We start from the raw sequence: 18899 nt of genomic DNA on the forward strand, positions 1-18899 counted from the left end.
GGGTACAAGAACGTCAGGGCTTCTTTCTTTTAGAAATCACAGCCCTGAGGTCTTTCTTGGGCGGCTGCTGAGTGCGACGAGCCTGTCCCCAGTCCCTACGAGGGGGAGCACGACTCGCCACGCTCTGTTTTTGAGCCTCTCTCCTAGCAGAAGCGGGGCGAGACTGGGTGGCCGACGGCCCCGCCCCCTGAGTGCGGCGAGGAAGAAACTGCTCAAAGGCTTCCTCATGGCTTTTCGCCTCCTGGAATCTGGATAACCGTATTCATGGCGTCTCCGAAGAGACCAGAAGGCGAAACCGGGGCATCGATTAAGAAAACTCTGTCCTTATCTCGGATGCCTGACAGGTTAAGCCATAAATGCCTCTCCGTACTGACTAAAGCGGATATAGACAGGCCAATGGCACGGGCTGACTGCTTGGTCGCGTGGAGAGACAAATCCATAGCTCGACGAAGCTCTGAAAAGGCCTCTTCTTCGAGAGTTTTACCCGCACTCAGATCCTTTAGCAGGTCAGCCTGGTACGCCTGTAACACAGCCATGGTGTGCAGCGCAGCACCAGCCTGACCTGCCGCTTGATAAGCCCTCCCCACTAGCATGGAGGTAGTCCTGCATGGCTTAGAGGGGAGAGCAGGTTTTTTCAAGGACGATGCCGAACCCGGCGAGAGAGAACCCGCAAGTGTCTCTTCGACCGGCGGCATCCTTGAATACCCTCGCGCCTCAGCACCCACGATAGTCGAATATAACGACGTCAAGAGCAAGCTCATCGTGGAGTTCATCAAAGAAGGGAAGGGACTGATGAGGTGTTCCCTTCCCTTGGCCATCAGACAGAAATCCTCTAATTTGGAGCGTTTGGGGGTTTCTTGGTCACGTGGCCAGTCTAATTGAAGTCTGGCCACAGCACGAGTAACCACATCGAGTAACTCCTCAGAGGATTTTGCATCATGTTTTGAGTGCTCTGATGTGGGTAACTCGAAATCTATAGACCCAAGGGAATCGAGGTCCCCCTCCTGAACTGAAGAGGTGCCGGAGCGCGCTTCAAGAACACGAGAAGGACCAGCCGGATCTGGGGAGAGAGCGAGCGAAAGGGACGCACCCGTCTCTCGCTCCTCAGCCAGATCCATACGAGAGCCCCACGAATGAAGTGCGGGTGCTGGCTCTCGAAGTAAGCTAGGCGAGAGCGAAGCATCCCGACCGAAAGAAGGTCACAATCGTGCACCGCCCGCCCCAACGCCAGAGCCGCGTGCTCTTCCCCAAACAAACAAAGCAAAACTCATGCGTGTCCTTGTCCGTCATGAGACGTTGACAAGGAAACACGCATCATTTGCCCGTTTCTCCGTCATTCTCTCTCTTTTTTTTTTTTTTTTTTATTTAGTTATATATATATATAATCTCTTTCAGAGCAGAGAGAAAAAGTAAGAAAGTTCTGCGCACTGCCTAACAATTTCTAACTCCTAACAAAGAGGGAAGAAAGTTTTCTGAGCAGGTTGTGAGACACACAGCATAGTATGCTCTGAATGAAAAATATCTGTCGACACGCTGGTGACGCCTCTATTTTATAGCCTGGCCACAGGTGCATCTAATGATCTTCACCAGCCGAGGCTATAAATTCAGGTCAATGTTCATGGACGTGTTTCACACAAATTCACAGCTGCTCACAATGCAAGATTGTTCCCCGTGGCGCTTAGCAAAAACGCAGCATCAAAGTGAAGCTTTTTGTAAAGGGAACTAGATGTTTCTGTGCTTTAGCAAAAAACCAGGCTAAAAAGCAATCCAAAAACTGAAATAAGAGATCATCCTCCATAGCGCACTCGCTCTAATGCTTACCTCGCCGTTGCTAACTTATGTATTTGTAACGTAAATTCAAGCACCACAGTGGTAAAAGGAACCATAACAGTGGCCCGGATCAGTACGGAACAGAGCGTTTTTGCAACGAGAACCATTTGGCCCAATGGTGGAAAAGAAGCTGAAGCTAACAGACATGGACTAAAACCCACAAGTACATTTTGGCTTTCATGGGGTTTTTAGAAAGTCACTTGCATGATGGTTCTTTTTTATCCACAATAGCTACATAAAGATTGGAGACAAGGAGTGTGAGTACAACCCCAGTTTTCGTCTGATCCTTCACACCAAGCTGGCAAACCCTCACTACCAACCTGAGCTTCAGGCTCAGTGCACATTGGTCAACTTCACAGTTACCCGGGATGGATTGGAGGACCAACTCCTGGCGGCCGTGGTCAGGATGGAAAGACCCGATCTGGAGGAGCTCAAGGTATTAGCATAGCTCACATTCAGACTCCTTACAGGCATCTCCCAGTTAGACTGATGGAACAATATGCTCCCTCATTTTAAACATTCTCTGAAGAACATCACAGGCTGGCTTTCATTAATGGCAGGGACAAGCTCTTTGATATTAGATCATTCTCTCCACACTTAATTGCAGGGACAGTTAAGTGGAATAGATGCCACCTAATTGGAGGGTATTTGAAAGGTGATTTTGAGCTTAATTTGATTCCTCAGTTTCTGAGTCTAGATTGGCTGAACTCAAAGATAATTATACAGTGGCAGACTGCATGGTCAATCACACCAGTTTCACAATATAAATTTAAATATTTGATCATAAAGCAAACACCACTTGCATGTCCCCAGGGTTCTGCTTTGTATTCTCATCTTTACTTACAAAACGTTAATGATTGGTCCACTTTGTGCAGTTTTGTATACAGTATAATTAGCATAGTCTTCCCACATTTTCATTGAGCAATTTTGATGTAGACTATTTGAAATGCATATATAGTGTATGTAAATATTGACCATATACAGTATTACCAGTACATTTAAATAGTTAGCTTTGAATGGTCAAGAAAGCATTTGTATCTTGTATCTCACAATTACTATTTCTGTGGAAAAAGGCATTAACTAATGTCAGGGTTAAGACAGCATGTTCTGACAACTTGTCACCAGTTCATTATGATCTTTCTTTTTCTCTTCTTGCTTTACTTAATTTCCATTCTCTGAATTGTCTGTCTAAGCTGAACCTGAAAATGTTCATCTGTTAACAAATTGCAACCAACCGAAAAAGTGTTTTTAATAACTGACAGGATGAAAATGCGCTTATTTCGAGATGTGCATCACATCAGCGGCATTCGGTGTAAATTGAAATGTTACTCAATGAAGCTTGATTAATTAGCGCTACGGATCTGAGATCCTGAGGAGGAAAAAATGATACAGAACTCTTTTATCATCTTAATTAGTATTGAAAATTATAAGAAAACCATGACAATCCCTCAGCACCTACAGTACCTTAACATTGAGAGAACTGAGTAGTTTTCATGTGCTTTTAGTTATACTTTGCCCTGTGTTTACTAGATTTTATAATTAGATCTTATGCAACCACACCACAGGGATTAATTTTTTCTTATGTTGGTTTGTTTAGATTTCCTTGCTCGTATTTTACATCACAGAATACCAGTATTATTGCTGTGAGCAAAGTTGTGCAGTGTGTTTTCTTGTGTGTTTTTTTTTTTTTCAATTTTATTACTGCTTGCACATTGAGATTGCCAATATGCGAAGGGCATTAGATCAAGTAAATGTCACTGTTATCCGTGGAGAGCTGCACTATTCTAGGCATCAGTCTTGGCTAATGGGCTAGAGAATTCTGCTCCTCTAAAATGATCTTAACTAACGTCACTCTTTTGTTGCATATTTACATGCCTGAAATTGTAAATCTACATCTCACTTTTTTTCATAATAAGACGTTCGGCTGGCTAGTTAATTGTTTGTTTTCGATGTATGGGGTAATTAGATTCACAAGATGCCAGTGGAAATGTAATCATTAATAACTGACTAATTAGGATTGTATAGTTTAATGTCCATGTTTTCCTCCTTTTTGATAAGAGGTCACATGGCAAGTTCCAGATCTGTGAACCGAGTGTTTGTCATTTTATTTTTATAGTCCAGTGATTTGTTGTTGCTGTTGACTGAAGGCTCCTAAAAGTTTGGTCACTGTCAGAGTTACATTATGTATTAAAGGGTTAGTTAACCAAAAAAAGAAAATTCTGTCATCATCTACCAATCACCATCTTGTTCGAAACCCTTATGCTCTTTTTCCATGGATGTTAGTCAGGGACATTGCTAGACATAAAGCTCTACTGGGGCACAGACCCCCCCATTACTCATATCGCTTTTTTTTTCTTACTTGAAAGCCTGCTGCATGCAAGAAGTGTGCAACACAATGCAGTATTCAAACTTCCCTTGCTTAACCCACTATTCCTACACTGCAACAAGTACTGGGAAAGGTAAACATGTAGAGATATTAATCTTTATGAACATATTTAAGTATCTTCAACATACTGTACATGAACATTCTCAACATGTTTTACGGCATAAAATGCATACACTGTATTTGAAAATAACAAAACCAGAGAAAACTTTCTTGCACATTTGCGTTCTTCTATATTACACATTAAACATCAGGAAAATCTCTGTCAAGTAAGTCTATGGAATTGCATTATCCAACGTCAGGCAAAACAGCCTCAGACGAAACGACTTTAGACAAAAAGATCTCAGAATGAGCAGAGGTAGAGTTGCTAGGTAAGCATTGGTCACTAGGCAGAGTTGGAGTTTGGTTGCTAGCTTGCGAAACTAGCTGAGCTATCTCTAACTTTATAAATGCAAAGTGTCGTTTCTATATATTAACTAGCTAGCTAACATAATTGGTGTAAATTTAAACTGACGTTTGAAACTCGTTAAGTTTACTTGCAACAAAAACTCAAAACAAGCCATACTTAGTCCTTTTTAGTCGCTAGGTAATAAGCACACAGCAGCCATAGTTACTGCCAACTGAGTCCGGAGGCCCCTTGCAGCAGGTGTCCAGACGTGTCGTGGTCACCACAGATGCCTCTCAACAGGGTTGGGGTACAGTGTGCAATGGGCATGCTGCCGCTGTTCCCTGGACAGGACCCCAGCTGCATTTGCACATCAACTGCCTAGAGTTGCTTGCTGTAGCTATTGCCCTACGGAGGTTTCTCCCACTAATCCAGAGCAAGCACGTCTTGATCCGTTCAGATAGCACCACGATGGTAGCGTACATAAATTACCAAGGTGGCGTGCGCTCTCGTCATATGTCACAACTCGCCCACCATCTCCTCCTTTGGAGTCAGCCGCGACTCGCATCCCTGGCAACCACAACACGACAGCGGACGCGCTGTCGTGGAAAGTTTTGCCCAGCGGAGAGTGGAGCCTCCACCTCCAGGCGGTCCAGCTGATCTGGGACTGATGCGGCATGGCACAGATAGATCTCTTTGCCTCCCAGGAAAACTCCCACTGCACGCTCTGGTAGTCCCTGACAGGAGCTCCTCTCAGGACAGACACGCTGGCACACAGCTGGCCCCGGGGGCTGCCAAGTATGCATTTCCCCCAAGCGTTCTCTGTCAGCGACACCTGCCTGGAGTTCGGTCCAACATATTGTCACATTATCCTGAGGCCGTGACCGGGTTACATGCCCAAGGTTCCTACGACCCCCTTCAGGGACCAGGTCGTGAACATGCAAGCAAGCTGTACCGTGAGGAGGCAGACCCAGCCTTCTCGTTGCTGTGTCCGGTACATGCTTTGTTTATCTATTTGGACCACACGCAGAGCTCTAGATGTTCTCAGCAGCTCTTTGTCAGCTTCGGTGTATGGTGGAAACTGGGTCGTTGATGCCATCTCTCTGGCCTACCAGTCCTAGGCCGTGCTCACCCCCTTGCGGGTTCGAGCACACTCGACGAGCAGTGTGGCATCCTCGTTGGCACTGGCCAACGGCACCTCCCTAGCAGACATCTGCAGAGCAGCGGGCTGGGCAACACCCAATACCTTCGACAGATTCTACAATCTCAGGGTTGATTCGGTCTCGTCCAGTGTTTTGTCAGGTCCGAGCCGGTAGAACTCACGTCCTATGCGAGAGACATTGTGAGAGAAAAGTCCGCGGCTGCTGGGCTTGCTCCCATGCTAGTCATGTAGCACCTATTCCCCCCCAAGGGGTGCGGAGAACCTGAGGTCTGTATGTGACATCTCTTTGGGGAGGGCTACGTGCAGCAGACACAGTTGCCTCTAGCGCGCAGTAGCCTGCTTGCACGTTTCGACAGTTCACGTAACATGGTCAGTGCGTGGCTTTTTTAGATGGGACCCCATGTGTCACTTCATTCGACACAACGTCGAGTGAGTGACAGAAGGGGAACATCATGTCATGTTACTGTTGTAACCTCCGTTCCCCGAGGGAGGAAACGAGACGTTGTGTCCCTCCTGCCACAGCACTAGACCTGATGACAGAATTTTTTATTTTCTGTGAACCATCCCTTTAAGGCATTAAGCCACGATAACCTGTGCATTTGCTGTGAGTTTACTATGGGTAAGGGATGTTCTTAGGCATGATTCAGTGGCTTAATTGCTGTTATAAACTGGCAACAGCAATATGAGACCAATAATGTACAATTTATTATTAATATTAATACTCAAAATAAATAATTCTTCCAAGTAGTATTATTAATTTCCCTTATTGTAGGAATTTGCCAAACAATGTGTCAACTTGGTGCATTAAAATAGAATACGCTGTCACAGGTTTGCATTTATTGTCATCACCGTCGTCCAATCAGAATTTAGAATCAGAAATATAAATATTATAAGATAGCTTTTTGGACACCAAAAGTTTAATTAGGGTTGTGTACCTTACACTTTTATATATTTACAAATTGACATTTTCAATTAGATATTTCGTCTTGAGTTCAATGTGCCAAGCTTTTGATGTTTTAAAAAAAAAAAAGTATGACAAGCTAAATAGATGTTTGCCTGGGTTATGTGATTTAACTGGAAATGGATCCATCAGCATTGACAATCCTCTCACACTTTTGTGGTTGCATTTGATGTCTTTGGCCAAGAGGAAGTCTGTTATTCTACCCAAAGACTGCCTTCATGTCTCCTGTTTTTTGGCCTATGGGTTTTGTTTTTATGAATCATCATAGGTATTCACTGCTTTTAACATACGTCTCTTTTTGTCTTTTACTTTGTAGTCAAACCTTACAAAGCAACAGAACGGCTTCAAAATCACTTTGAAAACTCTGGAGGACAACCTACTCTCGCGCCTGTCTTCTGCTTCTGGAAATTTCCTTGGAGACATAGAACTGGTGGAGAACTTGGAAATAACCAAACGAACAGCAGCAGATATTGAAGACAAGGTGCAGTATTGATGTGTCAGCACCTTGGACAGCACCTGTTGTGTCTTTAGACTAAGCTAATTCAATGTTTTGTTAAAGGCAAAGGGTGTAATTTTTGCACCACTAGGGTCACTTTACAAAATTGCAAAAAATTACTTCCTGAAATAATTAATAAATAAATATATCCAAGAGAGACAAGACCAATTACAATTCAGTATGCAAATAGATTTAGGAAGTACCAGTTGCTGTTCAGTATGCAAATATTTTGATGACGTCATTGCTTTCAGTGGCATTTTGAATTCAAAGACAATGGAAGGTTTTAAAACTTGAATCTTACATTTTTTAAAAGGTGTAACATTTAAAAAGATGAAAAATAGCACCCCTAAGGCTGATATTATCAAGAACGTTTAAATGATTTGAGAACGTAATGCGGTTCTGGCTGAATTAATTGCAGTGTTTTATCAAGTTTAAGTTTGTTCTAAGTATTAAGTCATTAAGTTCCAAGTATTTTCATCCATTCATAATTAACTCTCACTTATGTTTTTTCCAAACCTTTATAACTTTCTTCTTTCAATTGAACACAAATTGACTTGCTGGGCAGTAGGGGTGGGCAAAAATATTGATTTCCCAATGCATTGCAGTCTTCATTTGAAGGATCTCCATTTTGATTCTTAAATCCAAAGATACATTTTTTGCTCTATGCATAACCCTCTACTAAATTGAGAGGAAATCTTTTGCATTTGCAACCAAATTTCACTATATGTGACTAAAATGTACATATTTGTACATTTCACTCACCAGTAATTGTATATTATAGTGGTGGATTATTCAGCAGCGAGATCCTTTCACTGCGTGTTGAGAGTAAAAGTTGTTCTGTGAATATATGTCTAACGACAAGATCCACATGACCCATTTGTCATTGAATGTCTTTTTTAATACCCTTTCTGTTCTCTACAGTCAGTTGTTGATAAAAAAAAAAATACAAAATAATTGTATTCTAATCATGCATAGCACAGATGAGATGAAGCCATTCGAGTCTCTCACATTAACATTCGCTTATTTAAAGACTCTTTTTACAGAATGCTGGTTTTGTAAAAGAGACAGTACCGGTTTTAGCACGTGTTCAACAAATCAGTGTGAGTACATGTAAATAGTACAAATTATGCAATTAAACAATAATCATGTAACCAAAAATAATATATTAATCTTTTTTCTTTTTTCAATAGTGTAGCATTAGCTGTGAGAAGATTTGTTTAAAATGAAAGCAAAAGGAACAATATAACTGAAATATACCCACATAAATAGATATTAAATCGAAATCTAATCATATTGAGATATTGGAATCGAAATAAAATATATTGGGGAAAAGCTATTTTAGGGGAATAAACCTGGGCAATATCTTATTAATAGTTGTTTCTGCATAGTATGTTTGACAGGAGAAAGTATTTTAATATCAAAAATATTACACACTTCACCTTTAATAAAAAACGTTGCTTAACATGAGACTTAACACACGTTTGATAGTTGTTCAATAATCTTTCATAAACATGAGCAGTTAAACTCTGTCAGCTGTGGTGTTCAACCTTTTCCAAAGATTGTATTGGCATATTCGTAATGATTGTGTTCCTCAGCTCAGCTAATTTGTGTTTTGTGTGTGTATATTCACCAATACAGGTGAAGGAGGCCAAGGTGACGGAGTCAGAAATCAATGATGCGAGAGAACACTACCGTCTGGCGGCGGCCCGAGCTTCGCTTCTGTACTTTATCATGAACGATCTCAATAAAATCCACCCCATGTACCAGTTCTCTCTCAAGGTACCACTCAACACCACTGTTGACCCTGAACCACAGACCGGCTCTTTGAAGAACCTATTGTTTATTTCCCTGTGCTCAATGATTTAGTTTGTACCCCGCTCATACTTTGTGTTTTCTGTTGCCGGCTCAGTTGTGCTTTTATTATATTGTGTTCTGTCTCAGGCTATCATAAATATTCATCCATGGTGAACTATGGTATTTAATATAATGGGCTCTTACATTCTGCAGGACATCACTGTACTATAAACACAAGCTTATAATGGAGCGATCTTAATGTTACGAAGAACAGCTTGGTTGACTTTAATTGAAAATAGATTATGAATGTAGTCCTGTACACACTGGCTTCCTTGTATTTTCATTCATCACACTGTCAAGAGACAATCCACAGCTATCAAAAAAATAATTGCCTCTTCCTTTTTGTACAAATTTATGCAGAGACTCTTGATGTTCCTCAGCAAACAGTTAGAAAAAAAGAAAAAAAGAAAAAAGAAAACAAAACAGTATTAAAGGTGCACTTGGTTTTTGTTTAGTTTTTACTTTTTTTTACAGAAAGAAATAGTAAATGGCAAAATTGGCAATATTTTTTAAATATGTTAAAATGATACACAATGACATGAGATTAAGGTTCTAGTTATATCAGTCTTAGAGACAAATCTGCTTGTTTCTACATATGGTGCTGAGCACACATTCGTGAGCACAGCATGTTGAGAACTTTTGACCAGCCGGTTTTTACTTGCTTGGTCTCCATAATCACCATTACATTTAAGTTTTTAATCATGGATAAATTATACATGGATGATGGTGAATGGTAGAATTTTTGACATTGGTAACTAAGAACTTCTGTTTTTTGCATGATGCTGCAACTATGCCGCTTGGCATAAAAAAAATGATTACTGATTGCACCTTTACATTGCTCAATGTGAAATAGGTTGTAGGGTGAGTTCACTAAAATGCATACTGACACTTTTACATGCAGTATTTCATCTGTGTCTGATTCTCTAACCACCTTCAATCCAGTGTAAAGGAATACAGGTCCTTCTCAAAAAATTAGCATATTGTGATAAAGGTCATTATTTTCCATAATGTAATGATAAAAATTAAACTGTCATATATTTTAGATTCATTGCACACCAACTGAAATATTTCAGGTCTTTTATTGTTTTAATACTGATGATTTTGGCATACAGCTCATGAAAACCCAAAAGTCCTATCTCAAAAAATTAGCATATTTCATCCGACCAATAAAAGAAGTGTTTTTAATACCCCCAAAAAAGTCAACCTTCAAATAATTATGTTCAGTTATGCACTCAATACTTGGTCGGGAATCCTTTTGCAGAAATGACTGCTTCAATGCGGCGTGGCATGGAGGCAATCAGCCTGTGGCACTGCTGAGGTGTTATGAAGGCCCAGGATGCTTCGATAGCGGCCTTAAGCTCATCCAGAGTGTTGGGTCTTGCGTCTCTCAACTTTCTCTTCACAATATCCCACAGATTCTCTGTGGGGTTCAGGTCAGGAGAGTTGGCAGGCCAATTGAGCACAGTAATACCATGGTCAGTAAACCATTTACCAGTGGTTTTGGCACTGTGAGCAGGTGCCAGGTCGTGCTGAAAAATGAAATCTTCATCTCCATAAAGCTTTTCAGCAGATGGAAGCATGAAGTGCTCCAAAATCTCCTGATAGCTAGCTGCATTGACCCTGCCCTTGATAAAACACAGTGGACCAACACCAGCAGCTGACATGGCACCCCAGACCATCACTGACTGTGGGTACTTGACACTGGACTTAAGGCATTTTGGCATTTCCTTCTCCCCAGTCTTCCTCCAGACTCTGGCACCTTGATTTCCGAATGACATGCAAAATTTGCTTTCATCCGAAAAAAGTACTTTGGACCACTGAGCAACAGTCCAGTGCTGCTTCTCTGTAGCCCAGGTCAGGCGCTTCTGCCGCTGTTTCTGGTTCAAAAGTGGCTTGACCTGGGGAATGCGGGGATGTTTCTACTCCAGACTCAGTCCAATGCTTCCGCAGGTCCCCCAAGGTCTGGAATCGGTCCTTCTCCACAATCTTCCTCAGGGTCCGGTCACCTCTTCTCATTGTGCAGCGTTTTTTGCCACACTTTTTCCTTCCCACAGACTTCCCACTGAGGTGCCTTGATACAGCACTCTGGGAACAGCCTATTTGTTCAGAAATGTCTTTCTGTGTCTTACCCTCTTGCTTGAGGGTGTCAATGATGGCCTTCTGGACAGCAGTCAGGTCGGCAGTCTTACCCATGATTGTGGTTTTGAGTAATGAAACAGGCTGGGAGTTTTTAAAAGCCTCAGGAATCTTTTGCAGGTGTTTAGAGTTAATTAGTTGATTCAGATGATTAGGTTAATAGCTTGTTTAGAGACCCTTTTCATGATATGCTAATTTTTTGAGATAGGAATTTTGGGTTTTCATGAGCTGTATGCCAAAATCATCAGTATTAAAACAATAAAAGACCTGAAATATTTCAGTTGGTGTGCAATGAATCTAAAATATATGAAAGTTTAATTTTTATCATTACATTTTGGAAAATAATGACCTTTATCACAATATGCTAATTTTTTGAGAAGGACCTGTAGTTCAAGAACAGTTCTCTTATTTACTCACCCTTATGCCGTCTCAAACCCATATGACTTTCTTTCTTCTGAAGATATTTTGATGGAGAAATGTATAATGCGAATATAACCATACAATGCAAGTCAGTGGGGTTCAACTCTTCCAAGCTCTAAAATGGACATAAAGATAATCTATACAACTCAAGTTATTTAATCCATGTCTTCTAAAGTGACACCTTCGGTTCTGTGTGAGAACAGACCTAAATGTAACCCCTTTTTCACTATAAATCTTGCTATCTGCAGTCTCCTTGGCACAAATTATTTGAAGCTTGTTTAAACTTTCTCGCTTTGCCCATATACGCGAGCTGTAAATTACGTGTGCATCAAGCGTGAGGAAGTGTAATCAAGTTTCAAATCATGATCCCAAGGAAGTCATACGAGTTTCAGATGGCATAAAGGTGAGTGAATGATGAGAAAATTATAATTTTTAGGTGAACTATTTCTTTAGTCAGAGCTTCGCCTCAAGTATTTAAATGAAGTCATTGTCATTCTTTTCTGCACAAACACAGCTCCTTTCTATACAAATAAGACTTATTAAAGATCGCTGCTTATCCACAAAACCCAGTGCTATTTGCCTGCTGCAATAAATGTTGCACTATTTCTGCCCATGGAAAGCAGGTGGTAAGCAAAACTCTGTTAAACAGTGATGTTTACATTTTTGTTTACAGTGTGTGCATGTGCTAATGGCAAGTAATTGTTACTAATGGCAGTAATTCATCAAAAGATTGAGAAAAGTGTTATAACACATCCAGATGTACATGATCGTAGTAGTCTGCTGCATCCTCCACAACCTAGCACTCAGAACCAACCCACAAGATATGGTATTGCACCTTGCAAAATGCATTCAGAAAAAAAAAAGTTCTGCAGTGTTTGTGACTTTAGCTGATTTGCATCATGTCTTCCTCGAGTGTTAAAACACCAGCTGACAACATGTGCAAATAAACAATACTATCAGCAGCTGCGATTCGTTCTTAGTCAATTCCCCCTCAGGGGTGTTTTTGATCCATCTGTTTGTTATCTTTTTGTTTATCTTGTTTTTCTTTTGTGTGATTCTCACGTGCAGGCGTTCAACGTTGTGTTTCAAAATGCTGTAGTAAAGGCCGCCCCAGATGAGACCTTGAAACAACGGGTCTTGAATCTGATTGACAACATCACAGTCTATGTTTTCCAGTACACCACCCGCGGGCTCTTTGAGTGTGACAAACTCATCTACACCGCCCAGCTTGCCTTTCAAGTGAGCTGTTTATTTCATTATTTCATTACCAGATGACAGGAAAAGTCATAAAGAGCCTAACTTATGCCTTGCCTCTGCTTGTTTCTCCTAAACACACTTATTTATCTTCACTTCAGATCTTGCTCATGAATAAAGAAATTAATCCCAGTGAGCTAGACTTTCTGTTGAGGTACCCGGTCCAACCTGGAGTGACCTCACCTGTGGACTTTCTGTCAAATCATTCCTGGGGAGGAATTAAAGTAAGTTATTAAATATGAATTTGTTGTTCAGGGTTTTTTTCTACATCAGAAATAGTTTTTGATAGTGGCTTACGAACATTGTCATCCATACAAGCTAGTTAGGTTTATCACATAATTGCAAGTAATTGTTAATTAATATAATTGTTAACCTGCACTGTATGTGAATTTGACACAGAATTGTCTCCTTTTATGTGCTTTGAAGGCAAACTAACTTGAAGGAATAATTCACCCAAAAAATTTAATTTCTGTCAAAATGTACTCACCCTTATAGCTTATAGCATTTCTTGATTTTGTGAAACACAAAAAAAGTAGATCCTGGCCACTCAAGCTCCAAAATGACAAAAGGCACCAGAAAGTATTGTTCAAACATAAAATTAGTTCAAACAAATTGCGTGCAATATTTCTAGTCTTCTGAAATCATGTGTGGACGTTATGTTTTGGCTTCGCAATAGGTTATGCATAATTTAATGTAATTTAAACCGATTGATCTCAGTTCAGGGGACTCTAGGCTGTAATTATAAGGTTAAACTTTCAACACACCGAGTCATGTGACAAAACAACACTGTGCCAATGGGATAAACAGCAACAAAAGTATGCCTGGTATAAAACCTCATTAAGTTTTTACATTAAAACCTATTTGAGTCAAAAGAGTAGAGTCTCTAGTTTTATCCAATATGTCATTTTTAAACATTTAATTGATTTATCGTGAAACTGCACAATGTTAAACACATGTACCACATAAGTGGACTATTGGCTAATTTTCCTTAAATTATCTATATTCACTAATGTATCCAAAAGCTGGAAAATGTAGCATATATAGGTGCATTTTAAACTGTTCTGAGACCAGTGCAGACAGACAGCACATTGAAGGTTAAGTCATTCCCTAATTAGGGGGCAAGGGAGCATTCTACAACTTTCCTATTCAGCCAAGTGCCTTCACTTCTAACATTCAGTCAAAAGTTCATTTCATGCTACATATGATGTTTTGACCACTCAAAATGTTTGGCAGAGATGGGACAATGTTTATCAGTACATATATTAAGAATTTTTCATGCAAAATTTTATTTTAACATGATAGGTAGTAATTGGATAATGGTGGCCAGTAATTTGAATGTATGCTAATTTCTAATGTATTGTCTGTAATGTCTCAAAAACATAAAAAAACAACACTTTTGGAAACATAACTATAGTTAATAAAGAAAAAAAAATCTGACTTTCTAAAGCCTGGTATTGTTTACAATTTCACAACTTAGTAATGTCCACATATGTGGACATTAATTTTTAGGAAAACTTTTTGGTCTAAACAGTTTCTTAGGGTTTACAAGTTAAAAAATGAAGTCATGATGCTACTACAGTGACACACTTTTCCTTGTTGTATATAATGTCAGAGCTCTAGTTGTTTGTGTTGTCTGACTTTTTTTTGTTTGTGGTCTCTGCCATGCTATCCAGTGGCTTGCAAGTGATCCGCTCTGCACTTGCGTTGAGTCAAGCCATGCAGATTAATGGTCTGTACTGCTCAGTTCAGTTTGGAAACACAGTTAGCGCTGATCATATAAAAGTGCCGTTCGTGAGATGTAGACACAATCATATTACAGGAAAAAGTCACATCAAATATTATAAACTTTGCTTCAGTGGCCCGAAATTTCGCCTTTGTGGGCGCTGGAGATTTTTCAATGCATGAAAAATCCTGTTAATGTGAAGGACATGAGGTTCAGGCTGTGTCTTCTGTGTTTATCCTTGATTTGATATACTGACATCTGCCTTTTAATGATTTATTTGTTCTAAAGGAACAAAATGTCATCACAGAAACCGGAGCCAGTCATATTTCTAAACATAACTCACTTAAGTGGTTTCTCACTCTCTATCCTCATAATATCTTAATCTTGGTTCATTTTTGGGCACTCAAATAGAATTGTTAAATCTTTTGAAAACCAAAATAAGCTGTAATGTCCAGAAAGCACTTTAACAGTGACTATCCCACAGAGTGCATGTGCTCTGACACATTAAGCAGTGGTACTCAGGAGTTTATATCCAGTTGTGACATTACGGTTTCAAAAGGACTAAATATTAAATTAGAAAAGTATTATCAGAAAAGTACATTAATATTACTTTGTCACAATCTTTATATCACAACTCCACTATAATGAATTATAAATTATCACCAAAAAGATCAGATTATTCAGTTAATGAATTGTAACTAGATTTGCATTTCCTGAAGGAAACGTTTGTGCTTCAATATAGCAAAATAATTATGATAAGGTGTTAGGTTGGTTTAGGCTTTAGATTTTGGTTCTGAATAAATGCTGGATTATGCCGCTCTGCTGCTGTTGTCATTCAGGGCACATCTTGTTTTCAGTCAGCTCTGCACAATATTAACACATAATATATAATTTACTTCACCATGTAAAGGCAGCTATAGAAAAATGAGCCCAATCAAAATTCAGTATGCAAATATTAGTAAGAATCAAGTCCAATCAAATAGGATGCAAAAAGATGTAAGAAGGAAGACCAATAGCAATTCAGCGGGGGTGGGGGGTACTGTTAACATTTATTCCACTACAGATTACATGCTGTAAAATTTTATTTGTAATGTATTACTTTAGATTAATTAAGGTTAGTAATGTAATCTGAATACTTTGGTTTAGTTCTTTAGCACTGTCTGATTTTTGTTTTTCACTTGTTTGACTATAAACAAGTTAATGTGAAAAAGTGAAGAAATATACAGCTGCAAGTACAGTAAGACAACAATATGTTAACAATATGTTTTTCAGAAAAAAGCCTTAATATCTTTAACAATATCTTGTTTTAATTATTTTCTTTTTCTTTTTTTTAGATATATTTTACAGGAACACAATTTAAACATTATCATTAAGATTAACATTTGTGCATTATATCTTTGTCTAATATCAAAGGGCTATATATATATATATATATATATATATATATATATATATATATATATATATATATATATATATATATATATATATATATATATATATTCTGTGTATATATAAAAATGTAGCAACAAAATTCACTTTTGATCATACATATATACGGTATATATGTATGATGAAATGTGAATTTTATTGCTAAAAATTGAATAGTGGCTGGTAGGAGTGGCCGATATACCGGTAGACTTTGTTTACCGGTATAAACTGGTCAAAATTTGCCAATCATTATACATTTTGGATTATCGTCTCTATCGCGGTAAAGCAAAAGTTCCACACAAGAAATGTGTACAGCACATAACACGTACACAATCTTTCTGATAAATGGAGTAAGGCAGAGCAGCTGCTCGTTCCTCAAATTTATTTGAATGAGAAGATGAGAGGAGATTTTGGAAGGAAAAAGTGCGTCCTCCGTGGTGTGGAATTGGTTTGGCTTTAGAATAAGCGATACCGAGCAGAAAACGCCGATTTGCAAGGTTTGTACATTGTGTATATCAATTTTTAATACTGCACATCCTGTTCCAATTCCAATCAATGGGAAAATGTCAAACTTTAATCTTAAACTTATTATGAAATACAAAGTTTACAAATAGATAAATAATTAATTAAACATCACTTCATTAAAGGTAATTTTGAGGGTAAGGGGTTTTGAACACATTTAACCAGAATATCAATGTTTGAGAAATTTCAGTACAGAGCAAACAATTTAATTATACAGAACCCCATTAGTAGTTTAAGTGTACTTCCTTACCAACTGCTGTCTTATCTTGACTGACTATGTCTTGAAAAACCTTTTGCTTTTACCATTTACCAAACACCTAACTTAGACTTAGGCTTTTACTGAGAAACTCCAGAATCCCCTGCTGTTCTCAAGGACAGGAATGTGAAAGCATCTGATGTTATTTCAGAGAGAGTAAGTCCATAATCTTCTAAAATATGCCATTAGGATATAGTGTTTCCTATAAGAAAAGCTTTTTGGCATTGAGTCATCATTCCCCTGCCGCTTTCAGTACCTTCGGGTCGAGCCAGACATCTACATATAAAAGAGAACGGCATATGTCACAGCGGTGTTCTTCCAAGAGAAGACAAATTTAGCTTTGCAAAAGGAAAGCCTAATTTCTGCTGCTTAAGCACTTCTGCTAGTCTGGTTTATAAAGAAACACATTAATGTTGACTCATCAGTTTGTGGCATAAAGACACTTCACTTTGTAGTTAGATTTCATTAGCACCTTGACACCAGTGATGATGTATCTAAACTCTTTATTGTCCAAACCTTTAATGTCAGTCATCACAACTTCTTTTCTTTTTGATAAGATTGCACACTGTTCAATCAGCAACATGCATAGGCTTGCAAAATAATGCATACTAAATTAATGAAAAGCGTAGTTTAGGTAGGAAGTTGACATGTCTTGTGTTTGACATGCTATACTCCATACTTTATGAGTACATGTTAATTTAGAGACATGGGATATTTGTACTTTTACATTTTTTTATTAAATAATTGAAATAATTAAAATGATCTAGTGAAGACAAAAAGGTGATTAAATGTTGAAAACGTCTCGGGTTACATGTGTAACCCTTGTTCCCTTAAAAAAGCGGAACGAGATGCTGCGCTTTTGCTAAGCGCTACGGGGAACAATCTTGCATTGTGAGCAGCTGTGAATTTGTGTGAAACACGTCAATGAACATTAACCTGAATTTATAGCCTCGGCTGGTGAAGATCATTAGATGCACCTGTGGCCAGGCTATAAAATAGAGGCGTCACCAGCGTGTCGACAGATACGTTTTTCTGAAGAGCAGTCCTGGGACGTCCCAGTGCGTCAAAAAAGCGCAGCATCTCGTTCCGCTTTTTTCAGGGAACAAGGGTTACACATGTAACCCGAGACGTTCCCTTTACAAAAAGCTTCACTTTGATGCTGCGCTTTTGCTAAGCGCTACGGGGAACGCAATACCCACGCCGCCGCACTGGGGCTGTCCGGACCCCTATGGTTGTGAAGTGTGCTCACAAAGCGCGAGAGGTCTCAGACATGAGCTTGATGTCGACTCAAGGGCATAAGAGCCCGGAGTAGCATAAACATCTAAACCATTCAATTTTGATGAATGTGTGCGGAGAGGACCAGCCTGCCGCATCACAAACTTGTTCAGGCATGAGCTGAGATGTCGACTCAAGGGCATAAGAGCCCGGAGTAGCAAAGCATCTAACCCATGAAGTTCGATGAATGTGTGCGAAGAGAACCCTATCGCAACACAAAACTTGTCATAAAAACTGATGAGTGTGAGCGGAGAGGACCAGCCTGCCACATCACAAACTTGTTCAGGCATGAGCTGAGATGTCGACTCAAGGGCATAAGAGCCCGGAGTAGCAAAAATATCTAGCCCATAGAGTTCGATAAACGTGTGCGGAAAGGATCAGCCTGCCGCATCACGAACGTGCTCAGGCATGAGCCTGTCATAAAAAACTGAAGAATGTGCGCAGAGGGGACCAGCCTGCAGCGTCACAAACTTGTTCAGGCATGAGTTTGGGATGTCGACTCAAGGACGTAAGAGCCCGGAGTAGCATGAACATCCAAACGATAAAATCTGATGAATGTGTGCGGAGAGGACCAGCCTGCCGCATCACAAACTTGTTCAGACATGAGCTTGAGATGTCGAGCTTGAGCTGCCCCCCTGTTGCGGCCCCCAAAGCAGACAAACAATTGCCCAGACTTACGCCACTGGCTAGTGCGGTGGACATAAGTTTGAAGGGCACGGACTGGGCAGAGTCCGTGAAGACTTTCCTGCTCCGGCGTTAAAAACGTCGGGGACCAGAAGGCTTCCAGAGTGACAGGGCACCTTAGGAAGGT

The 18899-nt window shown here is 39.8% G+C and overlaps 1 protein-coding gene across 1 annotated transcript in view; it reads left to right on the forward strand.

Annotated features, from left to right (window-relative positions):
* dnah9 (dynein, axonemal, heavy chain 9) overlaps window positions 1-18899 on the forward strand; it is a 241431-nt gene that overhangs the window by 145045 nt on the left and 77487 nt on the right. The window contains exons 55-59 of the mRNA XM_052102818.1: window positions 2062-2266; window positions 7038-7202; window positions 8856-8996; window positions 12696-12866; window positions 12983-13105. Of these exons, the coding sequence (XP_051958778.1) occupies window positions 2062-2266; window positions 7038-7202; window positions 8856-8996; window positions 12696-12866; window positions 12983-13105 (805 nt within the window). The remainder of the gene's footprint in view (window positions 1-2061; window positions 2267-7037; window positions 7203-8855; window positions 8997-12695; window positions 12867-12982; window positions 13106-18899) is intronic.

Source organism: Xyrauchen texanus, chromosome 33, assembly GCF_025860055.1.
Source record: "Xyrauchen texanus isolate HMW12.3.18 chromosome 33, RBS_HiC_50CHRs, whole genome shotgun sequence".
Taxonomy (NCBI): domain Eukaryota; kingdom Metazoa; phylum Chordata; class Actinopteri; order Cypriniformes; family Catostomidae; genus Xyrauchen; species Xyrauchen texanus.